The sequence below is a fragment of the Oryzias latipes genome, chromosome 19 (assembly GCF_053564925.1).
Source record: "Oryzias latipes strain Hd-rR chromosome 19, Olatipes_Hd-rR_3.1".
In the NCBI taxonomy this organism is placed as follows: Eukaryota; Metazoa; Chordata; class Actinopteri; order Beloniformes; family Adrianichthyidae; genus Oryzias; species Oryzias latipes.
Genome location: NC_136255.1, coordinates 24,428,439 through 24,453,411, shown reverse-complemented (window position 1 = coordinate 24,453,411; position 24,973 = coordinate 24,428,439). Strand labels below are relative to the sequence as shown.

General features: G+C 40.6%; 2 protein-coding genes across 2 annotated transcripts in view; both read right to left on the bottom strand.

The window, feature by feature from the left end:
* Nucleotides 1–24,973, bottom strand: part of meiob (meiosis specific with OB-fold) — a 187,976-nt gene that overhangs the window by 154,003 nt on the left and 9,000 nt on the right. The gene's annotated exons all lie outside the window — the stretch shown is intronic.
* The window catches only part of fam20cb (FAM20C golgi associated secretory pathway kinase b), a 67,617-nt gene continuing 48,064 nt past the window's right edge, over nt 5,421–24,973 (bottom strand). The window contains exons 4-11 of the mRNA XM_023949367.2: nt 13,243–13,335; nt 9,234–9,349; nt 8,611–8,791; nt 8,436–8,545; nt 8,276–8,357; nt 7,673–7,732; nt 7,444–7,594; nt 5,421–6,822 (exon numbers count right to left, since the gene is read on the bottom strand). Of these exons, the coding sequence (XP_023805135.1) occupies nt 6,706–6,822; nt 7,444–7,594; nt 7,673–7,732; nt 8,276–8,357; nt 8,436–8,545; nt 8,611–8,791; nt 9,234–9,349; nt 13,243–13,335 (910 nt within the window). The 3' untranslated portion in view covers nt 5,421–6,705. The remainder of the gene's footprint in view (nt 6,823–7,443; nt 7,595–7,672; nt 7,733–8,275; nt 8,358–8,435; nt 8,546–8,610; nt 8,792–9,233; nt 9,350–13,242; nt 13,336–24,973) is intronic.

Here is a 24,973-nt window from a genome sequence, read left to right as displayed (position 1 = left end):
CCTGTCAGGACGACTGGCTAACAGTTTTACTGATTTTTACTTGTAACAGTCATGAAAAAGTTAAACATCGTGGAATGGTCGTGAAAAAGACACAAATTTACGTGTACAACTCTCAAAAATCACGCACAATCAGGTACGATTTACGCACTAATTGCATAAAAACGACATAAAATGCGCGTGAACTGCATAATTCTCCACGGACCAAAAACTCTCACCAAAAAAACCCCCCCGTGAACCTTCCACGGACATCTGCGCACATCGACGAATGACAAACGCAAGAGACACTCATGAATGACGTATATGACGGGTGCATCACGAAAGACCGACATTTCAAATGTGGAAAATGTGCGCATGACTGAGATCACATTTCTTCACATTATGTTCAAAACTGATTCATTTCCACTCATGACACTGTTTTTGTTGTTACTGTTATCAAAACAAACTACAATTAGGTTCATGAAAACTACAAAAAAATTATTTAACTAAAACTAGCAAAAAAAAAACTTATTATTGGGCTGTAAAGGAAGTTATTCCATCTAACAGTTAACTTATATTATCATTTTTCCAAATTTTAATATCTTACTATAAGATTTCTCATTAAGTAAAAAGGATTTCTAATGATTTCTTGTTACATTCCGTGTCCTTGTCCTCTTTTGGGGCTAACCTTCTTGCAGCGACAGGGTCAGAGTTCGATGAAAACATGGGATTTATCCTGCTTTTCCATCAACAACCAGGCTGATGGCCTCTCTGCCACCTCCCTGCAGCCGTGTCCAGGGTGGTCCTCTGGACTCCCCTTCTGTTCCATGTTTTATTTTGCTTCCTTTTATAGCTCAATCTCTCTATCTGTACTTAAAACAGCAAACTCCACATCAACAAACAGAATCCTCTGCGTATTTGTTTTGTTTTTTAACTCTTTTGGAGTGTGTGTTTGTGTGTGTGCCCAGTCTGGCAGACGTTTAGTCAACAACGGGAAGTTTTGTAGATGATATCTATAATGCTCCATAATGGCCACAAATTGTTTCCGTGTCTATAAAATAAGGGGATGTGTATTTTTAAGAGCTCTTAAAGGGGCAATTGCAGGTCTCCCGTGAGTCCACGGAGGCCGGGAAAACAGCCTGAGGTCTGCGGGGCGGCGTGTGTGGTCTCGCCGGGGCCGGAGTCACCTACAGGCCTCCGCCGGAAACTGCTGCTCCCACACTAGATGCACATTTTTGGTCAGTGTGCTGAGAATGACTTTAGTTCAGACCAGATCCCCTTGTTGTGGGTCCCAAAAACCCTGCCTGGTGCATGATAGCATGGACTTGCTGAAACAGAAATGAGTCTAGAAGGTGAAAAACCAAAACAAAAAAAAGACATTAGCATCAACTTTTCTGCAGAAGAAAACAGCCGTTAGTAGTTTTGGCATTTCTGTCAAATGAGCTGTTAAATGATGATGTTTTTGCATGCAAAGCAACAGGCAGGGGGAGGCAGATGGAGAGGTTAGGGCACCACGTTGAGCTGAGATCTGATAAGCACCTCGGAGCTGGCTCCCATGACGGGGCTTCCTCTGGAGCCCCGCCAGCCGGGCCAATTACAGCCCTCAGTTCTCCTCTGGTCACTCTCTGTCCCTCTGATGGCCGTCTTCCTCCGTCTGCCTTCCTCGCTCGGCAGTGGGCTTGGAGGCGTTCGTGTAAACTGGCCGATAGGCCTTTTCCGGGGGCTGTTCTGTGAGGAAAAGGTTATCAAAACACAGCGGAGCGCCCAGGACTGTAAACATGCTCCTGCCATGATCCGAGGCCCTTTCCTTCTGCAGAGTGCAGCTCCGCCACATGTGCAAGAAGAGGTTTGAAGCATAAAAACATCACTTCATTCAATATTTACTCAAATTAATTTACATCAAATCAAAGGTGAACTGATTTTATGATCTTGCAGGTTAAAGCTACTGATTGGATCCACTTTGATGCAAGTTGTAAAGCAAAACTTGTTTGGAGGAGTGCAAACTTGAACCTATTTTAGCCTCATTAAGGCAGTTCTGATTTCTTCATGAACACTTCATGACCAAAAAAAGAAACAAAAATAAATAAAACATCCAAAGCAGGAAATCTTCTGAGTATAATTCCCTTCCTGAATCATAAAATCAATGCTCCGTAAACCCGCAGCTAAGCCTCGGATTACGAAGAAACGCTCCAAAGACGAGAAAGAAAAGAGCTGCAGCTGGGAGGTGTGATTCTGAAATCTTTTCTCTTTTTCTCGTCCTGGAAAAGGCGTAACCTGAAAACACCTGAACATTCCAAAAACACGGATTTATCAGTGTTTATAGAGACTTTTGCATCTTTTTTTTGGAGCAGTAAAAACACATCCCCATAGAAATGAGGAAAAAATGAAAGAATTAAAGAATAATAAATAAAAAAATCTGTATGGGTTTGAAAAATGGTCTTTTTTAAAAAAAGAAAGAAAATTCTGGTCATAAAAACAAGTTTTCCCATTTTTTTGGGAAAAACTTTCTTTATTCGGGTTTTTCTTCTGGGAAGACAGAAATTAAGGCTTTATAATATTAACTATATCACTGGTTTTTCTGGAAAGTAGTTATATTTCAATCTATATTCTTTAGCAAAATATTGTTATGCATTTATTTTTATATAAAAACCAGAACATTATCAAGTACAAGATTTGATGTTTTTTTGTTGTTTCTGCACAAACAAAAAAATTGGCATGAAAATACATAATTTATTTTACCCTTTTGTGATGTTTTTATTAATCTGACAGAACTTTGGTGAATTGGATTTACCTCCAATATTAAAATGATCGGTGTTGCAAACCTATGTATGTAAGTGAGATCATGTCTTAGATTTTAGTATTTTCATTTTGTCTTTGAAATGCTAGATTTTGTTAATTTAAAGTATAACTGCTCTCTCCTAATATTCTTTATGGATGTTATTATTTTTCATCATTTTTAATCATGTATTTCTGGGGTGGTGATTGATTTTTTTCTTTTCTTTTTTTAGATCTTCTCATTTATCTTTTGTTTTTCCCACTAAATTCCAAAGATCCAATCTAATAAAAATGGTGTTTTAACATGTTTTTGTGGTATTTTCTTGTTCGTGGATGACATAAATAAATAAAAATGACATATCATAATTAAAAGGCCTCTAAGAACAATTCTAAAACGAATGAAAAGTGACACATATTAATTATTCTGAGATTTATGATGGATCTGTTTGCTGGAGAGTCTCCAGAGGCTGCACCGCCCCCTACTGGGCGGCTCATTGTCCTGCCTCACATGAAGCAGAACCCATTCATCTCCTCTTCTTTTGTTGGAATCCATTACTGCATGTTTGGCATATTTGTGTAAGACGTTAACATCTTTTTGATGGATTTATAGGCCTCCAGCTTTAACGCCTAGTTTGGGGTGAGTAATGGTGACAGATTAACCAAACTAGTTTACTGTGCCACCAACCTGCCGCCACACCTCGTCTGCCTCTCAAAATATTTTCTTTTCAGATAAAAGAAGCTCCTTTTCCTCGTACTCCTCAGGCCGTAATGAGAAAACGCCTGTGTTGTGCAACCGTTGCAGTTATAAAACGTATCATCCTTCAAATTGTGGATTATGTTCCTGTCAGGCCAGACTAGAAATTAAGAAACGGGGCCACAGAAACAGAAACTGGACGTACAACCTTTGCACATGAGAAACCTGCTGAGCTACGGGAGGAAATCTGGCAACCCACAATGCACCTCAGATGTGTAACTGCAGTTCTTCCATAAGCAGAGGCCTTTTCTACCAGAACTTCCTAGGAAAACTTTTTCACAGGGATGCTTGGAAACACGTCTCCTGAGGAACATCTGACAGAGAAGCTGCCAGATTTGGGGTTTTCTCCTTCAAATGTTCTCTTTTTTACTCCCGGCTTCACTGTTTGCTGCTGTGTCTTCATACAATCTGTGTTTTTCTTTTGAACTGGCTGGATATTCGAAGGATGTTCCTCAATTTACTGTTTAAAATGAGCTCAGATGTTATTTCATTGCTGTTTTGATGTGAATTCTAAAGGAAACTTTTGGGTGAAAGACTACAAAAAAACCTTTTTTATGCATTCAGATCTAATGTAACCTCTACAAATTGTACTCTTTACAGGCTTACTGATTTGTTTTTAATATTAATGTATGGAAATAGAAACAATAAATGAAGATTAACAAACAATTTTATGATTTTGTATTGAATCGAGATGCTAAAAATGTTATAACGGTATGCATTTTTTTCACCGCTGTCACAAATTAAGAAGTCGTGTGATGCCTGAGACATTTTTTTTACTCTGACCTTTTACTTTATTTTTCATTCATGTCAATGGGCCCTTAATTTTATTTTTATTCATATTATTTATTCGGTTAAAGAGCCCAAAGGCGATTTTTTTTACATCTGTGGACGATAAAGTTTTATTCTGTTACTACTTTACTGAATGAAGTGCTGGGCAATGATGGGAAAACAGTCACACTTCTGTCATGTTATTAGCAAAAGTGGATTAAAGGCATTGATTGTTGTCATGTTGGCCTGGAGGTTTGTGAGACGTCTGTCCAGCTGCAGAGTTCCTGGTTCAACTCCCACAAATGAAAAGTGTTTTTATTTTTTATTAATCGCTTTGCTTTCTAATCCCTTGTGCTATCCTAGGCACTTTAACATTGGGAGTTGGGTCATCTAGACCCACTAGACAGTGCGATGAACCTTTTTTCTTCAATGATTTGTGATCTTCACTGGTGTCCATGGATGACATGAAATCTTTCCACCTTTATCCACCTTTGTCATGGTAGGGAGAACACGTCAATGCAAGGGTGGGGTCATCTGGACCCCATAAAATAGCACAAGGGTTAATCTGTCGCTGTGTTCTTGGTTGTGTGAATTTGTTGATGTGATCACGCCCCAGCGGTGGTTGCTGCAGTCCAGCGTGGCGCCTTTGACCTCCCGTCCTTCCAGTACTCCCAGTAATCAATGAGACACCGACTCACGCTGACAATCCTGTTTCGTCTTTCGGCATTAAAAAAAAGCAAAATGAAACATTTTCCCGCTTAGATCTGCAAACAAAGACACAGTTTGGGTGCAGCTTCAATATAAACACGAACCAAAAAGGAAATGTGTAAATGAAGTGTATAAAAAACAATCTTTTCATAGCAGCCAATCAACATATTTTTTTATTCTTTTTTTTGTAGTTTTATTTGTCTATACAAAAAAAAAGTATCTATTTTTGTATTTGGACATATTTAGTTATGTTTGTTGAAATAACAGCAACAAAATCTGCATTTAGATCTAAAAAAGTTGCAATTTTTCCAACCTTTCTTTGTTATTGAAAATCTTGAGGATGCTATAAGATAAAGACCTAACAAGCTGCATGAAATCATGCCGGAGTTCCCCGCTTTCACAACCTGCCTGAATATTCACATAAAAAGAAAAGTCCGACTCAATGCTCATTTCGATTTATTGCACTTTTACCATGATGCAAAGAAATGAAAAAAAATTAAACAAATCAAAATAAAAACACAGAAACAAATGGGTCAAATTAAAAAAAAAAAAAAGAAGCAGATTGACTTTAGGACATCCATCTGTGGCTCCGCCCATACCTCCACGCACGCAGACAGGACGAGGGAAACTTGGAGACGGGTGGAGTCAGCACATCCACACATGAGGACCTCTGCATCTTCTCTATTGCTCGTACCCTTATCGGCTAAGAAACCAGACATTCAAGTATTTCTATCATTGCACAGGCACTAGATTTTCCTACTGTATATATTAACTTTCAGTCAGTGACAGAGTCGCTGACACCAACAGAAAAGGTATCCGCAGTTGGCGTTGAAGGAAATATACATCCTGGAGAAGAATCCTTCCACAACAGCAACATTTGGACATCAAATATATATCACAAATCATCAAAAGTGTCACGTTTGACTTTTTGAAGCATAAAAAAGGGGCTGGAGACAGCATGAAAGCTGCAAACAGAGGTGGAGAGCCATGGTGGATGGTTGTACACATGCAAGTCTGCCCTCTCCTGGGCAAAATGAGGAAGTGCGCCTCTGCGATTTGAACAGATTCGTTTGCTGCAGCAGTTTTGGTCAATTTTAGCACTTAATTTCAAACAATAAATATGATTCTTTTTTCTTTAAATAAATACTCTCAAAGACATGTAACAGCTCTGGGGATAAAATGATGACAGGAGTAAGCCTGCACTCCAAATTGGGCATCTCAAGGTTTTCTAGACAGCAGAAACAAAGTTCTAAAAAGCATTAAAACGCGCTCCTCGTCCCGCTCCTCCGTCCTGAAGGGTTCGTAAGAAAACTTGCATTGGTGAAGAGGGTTAGAAACACAATGTTTAGCTGCGGAAGAGGGAGGGGACGCTTTTCAAGGCCCTCAGAATTCACTGAATTCAAAAATGGGGGGGGTCCTGAAGCAGACAGGAAGCTGTCTTCTGCAAGACGAATGTGGTCTGGCTGCTGCAGTGGACAAACGGGGGCGGTGATGCTGTCCTACTCTACATCAGGGTGGGATGTTTTTTCTTTTTTTTTTATTAAGGAGTCTACGGTGACGTTTTTGTGGCAGGAAGTTCCCGCAGCTTTGCAGCCTCTCAAAGTCCAGCAGGTCCTCCACAGATGCAGAACTCAGTGGAAAAAGTTCGACAAACGGACCGGATCGGCTCAGAGGAAAGTCAAATCTCCGGGGAGTCCGTCCAATCTGGCCACCAGCGCAGGCAGCTACCTCCGTCTCGGTCCGATATGGTAACGTTCCGAGCCTTGGTCTCCCAGGAGGTCGTCCTCCACCACAAAGCTGTAGCCCTCCTTTCCGATGCAGTCCGACAGAGCGTTTAACACCTGCAGACAGAAACATGAAGGCTTTCATTCCTCAATCTGCAAACTGCATCTTACTGCAAATAAAAGGAGAGAATTTAAAAAAACTTAGATTAGCTTTTTTCAAATGTATTTGAGATATTTAGTCGAAAAATACTTTTTATTGAAATGCTTTTCCAACCTTAAACAGCTGGTGTGATTTCATGGGATGTGCCTCTTTAGATTTGAGTCTTACAGCTCTGTGCAAAACGTTTTAAAAGTGCACTTCCTAACAGATGAGTTAGCCTGCAGCATACGAGTTTTGAATCACCTCAACGGTCAGAAATGAGCTTTAAAGCAAAAAAAAAAAGTTTTTTTTTTTGCACAATTCAATCCCTTAAATGTGACTGCTTTCTTAAAAGTCTTGTATATGTTCCTTTATTTTTGTTAAATGATGCCAAATTTCTGGCTTTTCTAAGCAAAAACTGTCAGTTTGTTGAAAATTTGATGATCCTGTGGCACCTGAGGAAAACGGCTTATTTGGCCTTTTTTTTTGGCAGTAGTGCGAATAAGAGATCGAGCAGATCTCCTTTGATGAATTTCATAAACTTCAACACTTTTGACACACAAAAAAAAAACCCAGAAGGAAGAGTTAGAATGACAGACCAGACGCAGCCGTCGGTCCATGGCGTCCAGGTGAGGCTGGATGAGGATGGGCGTGAGGCGGTCCCTCGTCAGGGATTCGGCCATGAGCGTGGACAGTTTGTACTCTTCCTTCGCCAGCAGCTGCAGCCGTATGTGGGTCGACTTCCTCACCCTGCAGGCAGAGCGGGTAACCGTCAGTCAGCCTCGTCGTGTGCGCGGGCGGCCGGATCGCTTAGTGTGACGGGCTCACCTGCAGCACTGCGTCAGCGGCACCAGAATGGACATCTCATCGTGGGAATGCTTTCCAAACCTGGAAAAAGACAAAAATAAAAGACAATTTTAGTCATTTAAAAGTTTTGGAGAAGTTCTGCTTTGCATTCTTGCCTTAAAAAACAGCATCAGCGCCAACGGACAACTGAAGGTGGCGTTTAAGTTTTCGTAAGATTCCGGTTTTCAAAAGAAGGTTTTGAATTTAAAAAAAATTTGAATTTTAAAACCTTACAAACTAGATGTGAATCATCCCTAACATTACTTTTAAAACAAAAAGAATAAAATATTTAAAAAGACATGACACCAAATGAATGATGTGAATTTTCAATAACAGGAAATGCAGTTTAATAGGAGAGTCTGAGAATGTCTGTAAATAATTTACAGAGAATAAAGATTCAATGATACAAAGTTGTTGATTTTCATAAGTTGTTTCTGATTTATAAAAATATCACACAGGGAACATTACTGTTTTTTTTTCCCACAATGCAATTTTAACAATGAGAACTCTAAAGGATTTTCTGAATTCATTGTTCTGGGGACAATCTATCTTTCTATCAGATACCGTGCCGTCGGCTCTGCTTACCCTCTGCCGTTATCCAGGTGGATGATGAAAGTCTCGTTTCCAAACTTTTCAAAGGTCTCATAATGGTGTCGGTCCATGTTTCCTGTGAGGAAAACCACACGGGATCAAACGCCGCCGTGGGACCGCGGCGGGGTTCTCCTACACTCGGTGCTGCACTCACCCATAAGGAAGTCAAAGATGGTCATGTCCATGACGTCCAGCAGCCGCGTGCCACTGTCATACGGGGGGGTTTGTTTGACCTCCTCGCAGTAGTCTGGGTCCACCTCCCACCTGAAGAGTTTTCGTTAAAAAATCTGACCTCAGGAACGGCGGGAAAGTCGTAGTCGGACTCTTACTCTGCTTTCTTGCGTTTGTGGTAGGAGCGTCTCCACGGGTTCCTCCAGGTCTTCCTCTTAGCCAGGGCCAGGTCTGGGAGGAAGGCGGCCAGGGAGCCCTCTATCTGGTCCGGCTTGCCGCACAGAGCGTGCTCAGTGGAGCAGTAGTACGAGCACTCTCCGTAGAAACACACGTTGTTGGCTGACAGGACAGAAAAAAGCCAGATGCTGACAGGGGGCGGTTGATAGCCCCGCCCCCTTGTGGATGCGCCGTTATCGTCCCCCCCCCCCACAACATTCAAAGCTGAACATGATTAAAAGTACCTGGGGACGTTCACTGAACTGGATCAAATGCTGAGGCTGCTGCTAATTCGATTCCTGGGAGAATCTTCCAGGTGTAAAGCACTGAGAAGCTGCATTGCTAATTAATTGTGGTGCTTTGGCACAAGGTAAAGTCCCATGATAATACTAATTCGACACAAATTAATATCCTGGTAATTTAGGCCAGAAGCTTTGCATTTGATTAGGAGAAGCTGCAGATTTCTGCTGGCCTTTCATTTTTGTCGTTTGCGGCAAAACTTGGACTCTCCAGAGATGAGAGCAAAGATTGTGCTTTAGGTTTGGTGGGAATCCAGAGAGCGTACCTGGGGAGATGAAGAAGGTCCTCCACAGCTTTTTGTCCCGCGTCACGTCCCGGATCTCTTTGGTCATGTTGACCAGCCTGCCAGCGACGGGGGGAACGCGCCGGAAGTCCAGGATCCTGTCAGAGTCACAAAACGATTAATGTGAAACGGCTCCAATGTGAGCTTTAAACCAAAGAAGATCCAAAATACAACCAAATTTGAAGGGAAAAAAAGATGACATCACAGTGGGCGAAACCATCAAATAAATCCCTAATATATATACGTTTATTTGAAATGTTTTATTTCAAGCAATCAAAGCAAGGATAATGCACAAAACAATACAATCAGCAGTTTTACATTCGTACAGGGACAAACTTAGGATAATTACATTTTAAGAGTTAGTAGACGTTTTGCCCGCCAAGTGATGTTTCCCTACTGCATGGACATTTTTCACCAGAATAATGTAAAAATGTAAAAAATAAATCCTTGGATGAGGTTGAAAAAAAACCTCCATCGCAAATCAAGAAAGTTACATAGACCTGTCCGTTATCTTCAGGCGACCAAAACATTAAATGGTTGCCATGGAGACAAAACCAAAAGAAAAAAGTTTGTCCTTTCAAACCTGTAAAAACCTTGAAGAACAGATTTCCTCTGGGCTTTTAAAGTTAGTTTGACAAGTTGTTTGATCATTTTGCGTAGCAGCTATTAACAGCAGCCAAAAAGGGAGGACGAAAACTAAAAATATAAATATGAAAATGGAAGAAAAAAAACTGGAGACAAATTTGATCCTGTGGGTTCTGGAGGCTTAAATGAATTCGTCACATGCAGCTCTGACCACGGTGGCAAAGAAAGGGGTAAACAGGGGCCTGTGAGGGCAGGTAGCGCCTGTGAGCCTGTGGGCCAAACAACCCAGCTCACAGCTTTAATTTGGTTGGAGTTTTTAGAGTTGATTTAATTAATGACCTATGTTTTTCTTTTAGCAATTAAATCCTACTTTCACTGAATTTGACATAAAAACTAAAATGATCATCTTTAGTTTTATGTAATCCTTTAAGATAATGAATAAAACAGACACATTTTACAGGCGGAGCACAGATAGAAGTCTTTGAATATTTAAAATGTCATAACAGTGATGTGCGCTGTGCACCGAAAGGGATAAAAGTAAAACAGAAACCCTTTAAATTTATGTTTAGTCGTATTTTTCCAACACAAAAGCTTATTTTACATCCACAAATCAGTGATTATAACGGTCTCACAAATCCGTTCAGTTAAAAATGTATTCAGTTTAATCATCAATTTCAATGTAATGCTCTTTTTGTTGGTTTTTAAATCATTTGTTGCTTTTAAATGAGTTTTTATGCTAAATCAATAAACGTTTATAATAAGAAGACACAACATTAAAAGAAAAAATTACAGTAATTTTTAAGAATTGACATCAAATGTTGTAAAATAATTTTTTTTCTACATTTTAATACCCATTAAAGTACAATTTTAGTGAGAGCCTGTTATTACTATTTTGTGTTGTGCAGTTCACCATTACAGCCGTAAGGGGGCACTGTGACATCAATAATGTCCCCACATTTCCACTGGATGGCGGTTAACTTGTCAGTGGTTCTGATCTGATCTAAGTGATTATTTTTGTGAAAATTTTAAATCTATATTTTCTCGTTTAAATGATTATTTGACAGAAAATAAAAAGAATGAATGTAAACATAAGTGTCTTGTCGATAGATGTCCGGCTTTGTGCATGTGGAGCTTCTGTTCTAATTAATGACAAAATATAGATGTCAACTAAACAGTTGATCCTCATCTAATATCTCTGATGAAACGGGGAAAAAATAAAAAAATAAAAGGACTAAAGGATGGAGCAGCACGGCCACCTGAGCTTTATCTCTTGAGTTCTCTTCTTTCTTTACAACCCTCCTTCTTTCCGCAGCAGCTGTTTAAACCCACAGATGGGACCGGGAACCCCGCTGAGAGCCGTGCGCTCGCCAACCGTGGGAATTTCATGCGCTCCCATATGAAAAAGTGGTTCTCATGAATTTGGAGATCTATGGCTCAATATTCGGAGGTCATATCGGGGCTCGGCGAATCTCCAGATATGCTGACTGCCTAATGCAGCAAAATGCAAGCCCCCCCCTCCACACACACAGTCAAATCCAATCACATAATTAATGATGCTTAAAGCAGTGCAGTCTGCAGGGGAGGAGACGGGCGCTGTGTCTTAGTGTGCTCGTGATTGTGCGAGGCTGTGTGTGTCTGCAGGCCTCCTGGGAGGCAGTGCAGCCTCTGCACCAGCAGCAGCAGCAGCAGCAGCAGCAGCTCTAATTTAGAACAGACACAAAATAAGGAGAAAAAAACTCTGAAGACACATTTGGCAAACCCTGCCTGGCTTATATTTAGGATGGGCGCTGGGCCTTGCATGCCTTTGGTTTCCGTCTTTTTCTCTTAACCCACACATCCTCTTGTGTGCATGTGTGTGAGTGTGTGTGTGTGGTACAGCTGAGACCAGATGTGCAGCAGACTGGTGAGGGACGCCACGACAACTGCTGATGAACTGTGTCATTGGGCCTGAAGGGAAACAGATCTAACACAACCCCATGTGTGTGTGTGTGTGTGTGTGTGTGTGTGTGTGTGTGTGACCTCTGGATCATCTCGTGTCGCTTTATGCTAAACATCAACCGTCCGTCACGCGGGAGGGCGGTAAAGGCATCATGCTTGTAAAGCCAGAGAGCTGAGCGCAAAGCCAGCGTTCAGTCAGACGCACGCTGCAGGGGGGGGGCATTCATGCTTCATGACTCACGCCCCCCCACTAACATCACCCTCTCAAAGGTACAAGAGAGGAGAAAATGTAAGGTATCAGGAAAGTGTTGGTGTGGCAAAAGGTGTGCCGGCGTGCAGACACCTACGTGGTGCTTATGAATGTCAACTCTTCATTCTTACTCCTCAAATAATGGCAGCTTGTTCGTCTTCTTTGTCTCACCGAACGTAAATACATATACTTTCATTTTTAAAGAATATCAGCAGAGTCATCGGCTAAAATCTGGGAAGTCAGCTTTGAGGAAAATGGTGTTTTGAAAATATACTTGTGGATATTTATAAAGAAAAGTACGTTTAAAACTGCCTTTCTTTCCTTTAAGCTGTTGTGGATCAGGAGCAGACTACAAAATGCAGATTGGAAAAAGCTTGCAGGTGTGACGTACGAACTACTACAGCTCCATTCCGATGCATCCACGTTCAGACACATATCAGTTTTCTTGTGGATTGACCCTTTGCCACCTTTGCATGGGGAGTTCATCTCTATTTTCACTATAAAGAAATGCATCAATGCAGGTTTTCCTCTGTTTTTCTGCAGCATAGCAGTTTGGATTATAAGTTCATAAACTAAAGACTAGATCCTTCCAGCGACAAAACAATTGTTTTAACCACGACAACTTAAATGTATGACATCTAGAATTACCTGGTTTGAACCCATTTTTGGAAGAAACGTTTTAATTTATTCTTAATTTTTAGGCAGATAATTAAAGGTTTGGTTTCTGACTTCGTTAGGTGTCTTAGAGTTGAACCGCTGCGCGACCATGGCAGAGGACCACTGAGCAAACTGGCTATAACCATGAGGGTCGCATCTTTCATATCTCTTGTCCTTCTGACAGATTTTTTATAGGTTAAAAGTTCTAAAAATGAAAAACTGAATGATGTTTGTCTTTTTTTTATGCAATCCCTCATCTTTAAAGTTTACAGACGTTCAGCTTCTCTTCTAAAGCCTGAGGTGATCAATCCTGCTGAGCTGCACAGATCATCTGTGCTTTAGCCCTCAAACCTGGATTATCCCGACTCTGGAAAGCCTGAATTTTGACCACATTTCAAATATTCAGTTACTGCCTAAACCCCCCCTGAACATTGTTTAAAATATAACGTCTAAACATCCCGAGAGCAGCAGATTTTCGCGTTTACGTTCAACCTCTACGGGCTTAAATTGGGACAACAAACAAGGCAGACACCATTTATTTATAGGCTGGTTTTCACCTACTTGTCCAGATGAAAGGCTGCAATCTCAGCGTTGTGTCTTTCAAAGTCAGAGAAGTAGAAGAAATCCGGCGGGGTTTCCTGCTCGCGGGTTTGCCTGCAGATGCAAGAACAGCTCCAGTTAGCTCAGAGGGTGCAAACTGCAAAAGGTCTGCAAGGCTTTGCAATTAGCAGAACGAGAAGATTGAATCCACAAAGTTATTAAAGTTCAAATCTGAGCAGCAGCAGCAGCAGCAGCAGTCCAGAAAATGGGTGGTAAAACCCAATTCCTTATTTGTTTGTTAGTGTGACCCAACACAAATGCTGTGGGTGTTTTGTTGGGAAGCAAAAAGAACTGGAGGATCCAAGGTCATAAAGACTTTTCTCCTGCAGCATCTGCTTCTCTTTTCAGTCTGCACCTATTTCTGTCCAGCTCTGATCCTTCAGCAAAAGAAAAAAAAGGAACAAAAATGCTTTCCACACACATTCTGCCGTAAAGCTCTTACTGGAGGGGAAAAGAGGCTCTTAAAGGCTTAAATCTCTGACCTGACGGAACACGGGCCAGGACGGAGCGGGGCGGACACGCAGAAAAAGGTAAAGTCAAAAGGAAGAGAAGTGAAAAGACCCAAAGAAGGAATAAAAATGCTGTTTGAAAGGCCCACATAAAGAGGAGCAGCCCGTCATCAGCATGCCTTCCAAAGCCATTTTGCCTTTCCCTGCACACCATCTTCTCTTCGCTCTTTCATTGACAACAGTAAATACTTTTCAGGAAGGCAGCTGAGTGTAATGATTTGGACTGCAGCCTCCCCCGTTTCTACTCCAGCACGTTGAAGGAGGATGAAAAGAATGGAAACTATCTTGGCAAATTCCGCCTCTTTCTCCCGATTCCCTCTGGATGCCTTTCTCTGTTTGTTTCTCTCAAAATCCTCTGCTCCGCTGCTCTCCCTCTCTAAGAACTGCTTTCCCCAGATTTGATTCGATTTTTATTTTATTTATTTTTTTATGTTTGTGCACCCACAGCTTAATACTTTGAATCTGTCTGCATCTCCCTCTTTTTCTGTCTGCGTTGCATCCGTCACTCCCCTCCTCAGCTGGCTGATTGTAGCTCTGCACTTGGTGGCTGACATGTGCACCAGTCATTAGCTAAGCCAACACAGAGCCCAGAAACTCACCCAGCCACTAAAAACTCCTCAATTTCCTCCTCATTTTTGTTTTGCTTTCTTTCCCCTCTGCATCCTGTCCTTCTCTGCAAACATGTTTTCTTTTCATGAAGCCCTTAGCACACATATGTCAAACTCAAGGCCCGGGGGCCAAATGTGGCCCTCCATGTCATTTTATGTGGCCCTCGAGAGCATAAAAGTTTCTGATTTCTTAAAATAAAAAATAAAAATTGATGTGTATTTATATATATATATATATATATATAGGGAGAATCTGCCTTGAAATATCAGATTGGGCAACTATACATTAGGACTTAAACACTGTCCATATAACCTAACCTGACAGAATCAAATTTAAAAGGATTTATGACAGAGTAACAAGCAAACATATGTTTTCTATGCAACTGGAATTGTCACTTTCAAAAGTTATAATAAATAAATAAATTAGTTGTTTAACATTAAGGAGTAGTTACGTGTATGTTTCATTACATTTAGTTACATGTATAAGTTATATCCGGCCCTTTGAGGACAGCTGCTATACTGATGTGGCCCTCGGTGGAAATGAGTTTGACACCCCTGCCTTAGCAGATGCATAGCTGAGTTTGGGCTAAAGACTCACTCCCTTGAAAACGGCATGGTGATGGTGGACAAAAAGAAAATTACGTTCAAAATTGTATTTATGACTATTTTTCAGATTATATCTTTTGTTCTTTTGCAGTTTGACTGATTTTGTTTTATTATTTTCCCAATAACAACCACTAGAGGGCGTTGTAGGTGGATTTGCTACTGACAGCATTGCAGAAGAAAAAGAAGAAGTGCCGTCTAAAACCAACATGGTTCTCCATCGGATCGGATCATTCTCCTGATCTTTATTATTTTTTTAAATTATTTTTGTTTTTATGTTTTCCTTCCTCTGACTAAAGCGGGACAGCAAGTCGTCAAACTGGGTCACAAAGAGACTGAAGTAGCGCTGAAAGAACCGTCATTCAACTCCTGGATGATCCGATGAACCCAGACATGGAGACCTTTTTTTTTTTTTTTACATCTGTTTTAAATAAATAAACCTGATTTCTGAATGTATTCCGTGTCTTCAGAAGCATCGCACTTTTCTCCCTAAAGTGCGACTAAAGCTACGTTCACACTGGCCGCATTGACTGGCGTTCAAACGGAACCTTTGACCGCTAAATCATTTTAAAAAAAAACTGAAATTTGAATTATAGGTGGCAGACAACTGGCAGAATGCATGTCCATGAAACCACGTAGATCAAGTCCAGTTCAACTTATAGGTGTTTTTTCCCCCTTTTTATTAGGCCTGCACGTCAAATCCCAAATTTGTTGTTTTTGCGACATCAAGCGCTGAAATTTGCATTTCGCAAAAGTTGGTGGAAATTGTAAAAAAAAATGGCTACCTTAAATGTGCTAAAACAATATAATGGCAGCTTAAAGTATTCAACGTATCAAATAAATCCCTTTATGCATTTGACAAATCAGATTGGACGGACTTATAGTCAGAAAAATATGGAGTGATGTTTATGCCACTACATTGCACACACAACATTCTAAGTTGCAAATGAAAATATTAAATATTTGCTTTAAAAAACTTTTTGTTTTATTTTTGCTTTCAATTTTTTTTTTGCATTAAAAAATATTTTTGTGTTTGCAACACAATGTTTTCACATGCATTGTGTCTCATTTCTCCTTTTTCCTATCTTTGATTTTGTTCTCATAAGTTTCAGTTTACCGTGACATAGCTGCGATCAAACTGCTGCTGATTGGTCTAGATTCTAACCAATCAGGTGTCTCTGTCTCGTAATGCCGGAGCTTGGAGGCAGACATGGACTTTGGATTTTGTTTCGGTTCTGTTCTAACGGGATTCTGCCGTCTTCAAGCATTCTGGCTGGTTCGGCCTCTGAATCTCGTTAGCAGACACCATGTTAGATAAATATGGTGATTAAATTGGTTAGAATAAAAAAAAAACATTTAAAAAGCAAATTAAAAAAAAATTGAACGCAAAGAAAAAGTATTTGAAAACAAATATTTGACATTTTTATTTGCAACTTGGAAAGTTTTGTGAGCAACGTGGTGGCATAAATATCACTCCATGGAAAAATAGTCTCTTTCTTTATTGAAATCATTGTGAATCAGGAGCAGATGAAAAAAATGTTGTTTGAAAAAGATTGCATTTGTGACGTAGAAAATACTTTTGTCGCTTGTAGACGACTGGATCCATGCACGTCTTTATTTTCCTCGTCTGAGCTGGGATCTGGCTCCAAACTGCATCGCCAAAGTCAGGCTGGGGGTGTGAGGGGCTGTAAGCTAGTGGGACATAGTGTAAACAGAGAGCAACTGGAAGGGGGTCGGGGTTGCCAACAGCTCCGCCCACAACTCAGAGGTGAATTTCTAATAAACGCCTTCCGCTTTGCAGAAACTATGTTCTAGAACACGACAAGTTTGGGATTTTAGCTAAAGACGGCATCGTTGTAATTAGAAGACCACTGAGAACACAACAGATTAAAAGATGATCGGGGTGGGACTATAAGTCAGCAGAAAAGTTATTTCTATTTAGCTGTGGTGTTTTCTGCTGTGGGCACCAACGGCATTTATCTCAAGCAGCATGCTTTTCCTTTTCCATTTCTCAGCCGGACTTCCTTCAGCCTCCCCCCATCTCCCCAGACTCAGCCAGGACCCACCATTAAAGGCCAAAAGCAGTCTGACTGTTGATTGTATTGCTGTCCTCCTATAGACAGCTTAGCTTCAGGGACACAGCAGGCGAGGAGACGTGATACCGACTTTGAAAGAAGAGGAAAGTGTCTATTTACACCCAAGCTGCCAAGCCCGACCACAGGACAATATCATTTCTTTAGGCTGGGGCTGTTTTACCTGCTGTGCAAAGTTTAGCTCATTTCCTGGGAAATGACAGGAAATTGATTTGGAATGAATGCAAAATGTCAAACATAAGATGAATATGACTTGATGGAAAAGAATAAAGAATGGAAAACTAGAAAAATATATGCCTGGTCTGTCTTTATTCCAGCCGTTCTTCATGAAAAGGGATAAACAAAAACAAAATAAGCAAAGTCTAATTTTGGATCATCCCCCTTCATTGTAATTAAGTAAACAGCAAATTGGGATTCTGAAACTGACTGTACGGTTAAAGTTCCACTCCGATCATCTTTTGATGGACATTGGAGCAGAGCAACCCCACCCCACTTCCCCTCCCTTGTGCTGACAGCTCTCTGTTTAGGAGGAGCAGGGAGCTTGTGGCCCACCCAGCGCATTTTCTACGCTTTTTCAAACTAGTAAGAAGTGCAATTTTAAGCTTTATTTTCTTTCATCACTGGGAAAATGCCAGAAGAACATGTTAAAAAATAAGAAATCACCTTTTTCATGGGAGTGGGTGTTCAACAGAATCGTCTACTAGAGTGTTTCTGACTCACATCAGTGGACGTTCTCTTGATTCGGTTTATAAACTTGTTTTGATGAAGTGCACATTTATAAAGCACTTCCTTCTGATTTTATAGACCAATAAGAAACTAAAATGTGGCCACCGATTCTAAGATTTGACACTAACTTCATCTTTTCTCTTTAGAAGATACTTAACATTTAGTTTTTTAAACATTTTGCTGCTCTGTTTGATCTTTAGTCTTAGAATATTAGCAAAATACCATGTTATAATAGTCTAAACTTTTTTATTTATTAATTACGTAACAAAAAAGCCTTTAAACAAATTTAAGCATTATGAAAAAAATTCAATGAATTACTTCAGCTCAATGTTTCTATGGCAACTGGGCAACAATTTGTTGACAAATTCGCTTTTAAAAATCAAAAATCCCTAAAATGTGTAGACAAATCTTTACCATCCTTTGTACACAGCAAAAACAGAAATATGTAAAAAGCTTTTACCCCTTTGGGAGAATTTATTTAAATCAAGATTAGAAAATGCGGTACAATAAATAGTCTTTCCAAGAATTCTTATTTTAAGAAAAAAAAATCTTAGTTTTCCCAAACTTTTTATTTTCAATAACACATGTTTTGATAGGATTATTTAAAAAATATGTATTTTTTCCTGAAACTTTTAGCTCAAACAAATTTTATTTTGATGGAAAAAAAGCAAGACTCGCATCTATAAATTAATTTTAAGATGTCTAAAGTGCCGGTGTTGCTAAGTAGAAATACCAGTTGCTAAGGAAAACACCAATATTTACTTTAGGGTACAGACACATACGTTGCTATATATTTTAATCAGCTCTATATATGAAAAAAAAGTATGGTTGCTATGGATTCAACACCTCCACAGAGGAAGATTTTAAATTAAAAAGTGATAATTTTCCTTTAATAAACTTTGCTTAATCTGCCTCTTATGGCTACATGAACAGAAAGCACTTTAAAAATGGGGGGAAACAAGAAAATTTCCAAAGAAGAACAAGTAATCCATGTTTTAAAACTCCTTCTAGGTTTTTTTGGGTTTTTTTTAGTACTTCAGGACCTTGCTGACCATACAGAGGCGTAGTCATGGAGATTTCTTGGAGGATAAGAGTAAGCAAACATTCTAGTGCAATGATTCATGGTCACTCAGTTTTAAGCCCTGAAGAATACTTCACACCGTCCTACCACATTGCTCCGGCCGTATAGGGGGAGCATTATAGACGGAGCAGACTGCAGTAAGCCCTTTTATGCACCACAAACCCCGTCAATGATATGTGCTAAGTGCACACGCTCCCCGCCACTGCTTCTCTATCAGAATGTAAAGGATAATAGGGGCGAGCATCCGTGTGTGTTCGGCTTGGACACACATTTCTTGGCCTGAATGCGCCTTTCCTCCCTGACTGCCAGCCAGGAAGCAGGAAGGCTGGATAATTACTGCCATCTATGGCCAATTCAAATGTCAATAAAGTTATTTAGAGCACGGCATCACGCCCTCTGACTTGGAAAAGACTCGGAAGAGAGGTATGGGAAGAATTAACTGTCACGAAAGCTTGTGAAACGGGCAGATAGAGGACAAAGTGGCAAACACACAGTGCTTCTTCACGAAGCAAGTTTGCAGCATTTGGGGTAAAAAGCAAAGGAAACGTACATAAATTTATGACCACATCAAAAAAAAGAAAAAAAAGGCCATAAATGTTTGAGCACGGTGTGAGGGAAAACACAGGGGGAGGGAGCAGCTCGTCCCCTTCACCCGCCGCCGCTCCTGGCTTCACCCTTAAAATATTTACCAATCCAGGGGGGGGGGGGGGGGGGGGTTATGTTGCAAAATTGAAAAATATTATGTAGAAAAAAAGAAAGAAGAAAAAAAGCTGCCAGATGTGCTGTTCCTCCTCATGAAGGAACATTTTAGCAACAACAACAACCTTCATCATCAGAGGCAGGTGGGCTGAGCATGCTCAGTGCGGCCCTGCTGTTTACAGTGGGTGGTTCGACACCCCCAGCAAACACAGAGGCAACAGAAGGGCAGAGGTGAATGTGCACAAATCCAACAGAGCCGAGGAGGGGGTGGACCCAAGCAGAAGACAACTTTTCTGCTTAAAAATGCACACACGGTCTGTTTTTTGACATAAGTCAATGGCCTGTTTTCCCCCGGACGTCCTCCGCCTGGTAAACACCCGTGGCTTTCAAACTCCCTGACCCAGTTTGCAGCACGAGCTTGGAGCCGCACACTTTAGTATCTCTAAATTTTAATGAGAGAACTCGTTTTGGGAACAAAAACGTCTTTTTCCAGAAAACTTAGCGGTAGCTTTAAGCTATTGTTTGCACGCACAAATCAAGTCCCACAGTTATATGTAGAACTTGAAAATTATCCCTGTTAAATCAAATTATGATGCTCAAACTTCAAGCAATGAAAAACATTAAAGCAATGTGGTCAGTACCCGCCCCTTTTTGACCCGCCCTCACTGGTTAAACGCCTTCACGTTACTATTAAAAGTCAATACAGAGGTCCGCCAAACACATTGTTCATCAACTTTGTCCCAGATGATGAAAATAAGGAAACAACAACAACTTTAACAAATGATATTCAGAAAAAGTTCGAAAAAAGACTGAGTCTCTACAGCCTGGAAGGTAAAAACAAAAAGTCTTTAAAGAATCCAAAACCAAAGTTTTGGATTTATTTCAGTGTAACGGTTGCAGTTATGGAATAATCTAGAAAGAGAAATGAAAGAATCAAGAACATTAATTATTTTTGAAATCTAATGTACTAATTAGGAATGAAATTTAAGATCAAACTAATGTTGGGCTGCCACAGCAAATAACCTTTCACTGATTCACACAGAGATTCTTATGCTGGATGTCCTTCCTGACACAACCCTGTATCTCATCCGGGCTGGGGACTGGCGCAGGGAGACCCAGACTAAACCCCCCCTGGAAATGGGACTCTGGTTTCCCCATACGCCAGTCCTACATACAGCCAACTGAGCCATCCAGCTGCTTGAGATTAAACTAATGATCTGTGTGAACTGAGACGGCATTTGTGTAATAGTTGAGTTGATTATGTAAATTTAGACTGAAATACTTCAAAAAAAACAAAAAACTACGTACACATGGGGCATGTGATACACTTCAGGAACATGCTAAACGTGGATTCTTGGATGCAAGTAGCCCATGGTGTTCACACTGGACAAGCAAGGAGGGGCTTCCTCTTCTTTATATTATGTTTCTACTGTTTACTAGCTCATGTCCACCACCTACAGTTGGAAGAGGCTTGGTGTGAAATGTCAAAGTGTGTAAATCTGGTGAATCTTGCTCCAGGTTTTTTCTTTCACAGCTCTATATCGACATATAAAAGACTCAATGTTATATAATTACAGCCAGAAACAAACTCCAATTATTAATTTGTCCTCCACAATCCATTTTTAAACGGTTGGCACGTATGTGAATTTAAATGGGGGTGCCGTCCACACATCACTGCCAAATCTCTGATTGGTCAAAGTTCGAGCCCGTTCAATTTTCTACGCACATTCAATGCCATTGTGTGCGCAGAGCCCAAAAACAGTCGAAGATACTTGCGCAGCTTTGCACGAACGCCAGAGTTTTGAATGCAGAAGCCCAAAACTTGCATTTAAGTACATTTACATAGACTTTTAGTGTGAGCACAGCTAAAGAATGAAAGCGATATTGAAAAGCGGGCAGATTTAACAAGATTCGTTCTTCTTTCTGCTCCTTTTCATGCTTTTACTTTTAGTGACATACAGTCTGGGTTTTTTTTGTTGCTTTTTTTTAAAATCATGAATAAAATAAGTAAAATTGAACTAAATTCCTACTTAAGTGGAGATTCAGCCCCTAAACATAACTCTTTTTTTTATGTCAGTTACATTTTGCAAAGGCTGATATTATTCCCACAAATTTACCCACATTATAACCCAGCACAAAAACTGATGGAAAATCATGTAAAACGTGTAGCCAAGATGCACATTGCTGTATTGCCTGCACGTATTTGCAGTGCGACCGAGGCTAAATGTTGTGAATGGTCGCACGTATTGACCAATCCCTATCCCTAACCCTTCCTCTGGGTCTGTGCAGCCACACACATTTAGAAAACGTGTTCTAATTTAGTGCTAACGCCTCAAACTTTACTATATTACAACAGCAGGGAAGCATAAAACTCATGTTTTAAGGAGAAAAAGACGGAATTTGCGGGGAAAAAATTGTTTTCTTCTCTGTGCTTTATTTGCTTTGTCATTTTTGTTCACCGTCCAAACGTCTTCAAACACTCTTTCATCTGCAGCTGCTGCCTAAAACAACATCAAAATGTTTCGTTTCAACTTCCTGATTGGGTACGGCACAGAGAGAATATTTTACTCGCTGTCGTCAAACTGCCCATCGATCACAGCGAGCCTTTGGGTATGTACGCCGGCCCAAGTGCAGCAGGAAGAAAAAGATATGCTCTGAAATCTGAAAGGACAAGGGCATCCTCCTGCCCCGGCGGGTTCCCACCAAAGGGCTGACTCCACACACTTGTCACACACCATCCATCAAAGCGCCGCAGCTGGTGAAGTGAGTACATGAATCCACACAGCCGTGCCTCCACATTTCTGCAGACACAGAAACAAGCCGTGCTGTGTGCGTACAAAGTCAGTACAGAAGAGTTCTTCTAAATCTCAAGAGGGAGATGTTGAGCTGCTGGGTGGCAGGTATAGGCTTTATAGGTCAATAAAGAAAATAAACGTCACAGCCACATGGAGATGAGAGGAGGCGGCAAGGCTGGTTTATCTCAGGCATAACACGTGGGGAGGCTGACCTTTCAAGCTCTGACATTTGATAAATTGAGAAAAAAAGCGTCTCATGAGCGTAACAGACAGGCGTACCTGCGTGTTTGCATCTGGCAATAAGTGTTACGGTTTACTGGCCTCTGCCGCTGCGGCCGCACGCTGTAATCTCATGTCTGCAGTGAGGATTTGGCACACAAACGCGAGGCTGTGACAGGTTATTTTGTATGAGTGAGCACTGTGTAGGTGGAACACAAGGCTGACATTTTGTGAATGTGATGAAAGGATGCGCAGACAGAGGGGCAAAGATAGAGAGCCAGAAGGAAGGCAGGAAAGTTTCATGCTCCATGTCAACACCCAACCAAGCATTTGATCTGTTTCTTTGCGTTTATTCATCGTCACAGTCATTCAGCAAAAACTCCTTACACTAAAAAAAAAAAAGACCCGAAACACCCTTCTAAATGCAATAACAGTCACTCACAAACTAGTTTATAGCTCTATAAAGAAAGATGGTTTAGATGTAATGAATGAGGCGGGAAAATGAAACAACAATTAAAGCCTTGAGTGGCGTTGCATGGCCCGGCACTACCCGTCCTCGCCCTCGCCAACCCCCTTTGACCCGCCATAACTGGGTGAGCTGCTGCTACATGCTCCTCACTCTCCCCCTCTGTCAGAGTTGCATGTGACAAAATCTTTTTTTTTTTGAAACACTCTTTTTTTCAAAATGCTGGCTTTTCTGTTGGTTTTATCTCCATAGCAACCATTTTATTTTTTGGTCGCCTAGGGGTGACGAACAAGTCTATGTAATCTTTACAAGAATCTGTAAAAGTAAACTTTTGGATTTCCTTGGCAACAGAGGTTTTTTTTTGTGCTAACCATGCCCACATTCCTAATATGATCCCATCCTATATGTTATATTGTTTCTCTCAGCTTGAGTCAAGGACTCATGTCAGAAATGTTCACAATATTCCAGTAAAAATCGTCCGAACAACAGCGTAACACTACTTTCGTGAGCTTGCTGCGCTAACAACGATCAAATTCTACAAACTTTTGAAACCAAAATCTTTTCCCAAGTATCTTCACAATGTTAGGGTCAAAATCACTAGGGACAGTTTAAATTTGTAGAAGGTGCTAACTGTTAATTCTTTTTGAAAAATTCAAGAAGAAGCCATATTCCTGAGGTCAAAGGTCAACAAAACTTCAGTTGGGATTTTAGACTTAAGCTGGTGGCACGCGTGTAAAATTATCTTCTTTCATATTGTGCAAAAATCACCATATTTCACATTTTGCCACAAAATGGTTGCCAAGTCGTAGGTCTTTTGGCCATCCCATAATGATCAATCAAATCTAACATTGGATATCTCTGACGTGTGTTTTCGTGTCATTAGTAGATTAAACTTTTTTTTTTGGCCGCTTAAGAGATTTTGGTCCCATTCTTTTTTTGTTTTGATGGTTTCTCCCGCTGTGATGTCATCGTTCACAACAGCCCAAACTGATTTTCACTGGGTACTCCATGCATGTAAATTTTGGTTTTTGAATATGAGGTGGGGGTCAAACTTTCACTCAAACACGCAGTAATATAGGATCTTTCATTCTCACAGTTCAGGACATAAAATCATCCAAAAAACACCCAAAAGGCTCCCCAAATAACCTTCATGCCTTGATCCAGGTGTGTCCCTGCGCCTCTGTTTTTGTCTGTTTCTGGGGTGGATGGCTGCCTTTGCTCACCAAGCGCTGTAGTGCAGTCTTCATCAACCTCAGGCTGTCATATCCTGAGCTTGACACACACAGAGACAGCTGTTTCCTTCCAGCAGAGCCAGCTCTGCTTAACTCCTTGATACTTCGATGCACAAACTCTTATTCAAGGGGGAAAGACACAAATCAAGACAGATGTGCTCTAAAGGGGCAGAGCAGAGGCTCAAAAAGGTCTGTGTGTGTGGCAAACACTTTCACTGAGACTAGGAAAGCAGTGATTGGTCAGCATAAAGGTTTAATTATGACAAAAAATTACAGTTCATCTGATTTTTAACTTTAGCATCTAGCATAGTTAGCTTTTGCCAATAAGCCAGGAAATGTTTTATGGAAGGTTTTGCATTTATCAGGTAAAACTAGAATTTTTTTTTAAAAACAAGCAAAGTCAGTAAAAAAACAAACTTGGCAAATGAAGCCCCGTGAAGCTTCGAGGCTTTCCTTTGAAATAGTACTAAAAAAGACATCTGAAGGTGAAATGAAGCCTTAAAGACCCACTTTAATCAAATTTTAAGCTACTGTATTTTTACGCACCATAGGGCGCAGCAGATTATAAGGCGCACCTTCAATGAATGGTCTATAACTTATGTCATACATAAGGCGCATTAGGTGTGCAAATGAGTCAAAGGTAAATCTGTCAGTCAGTAAG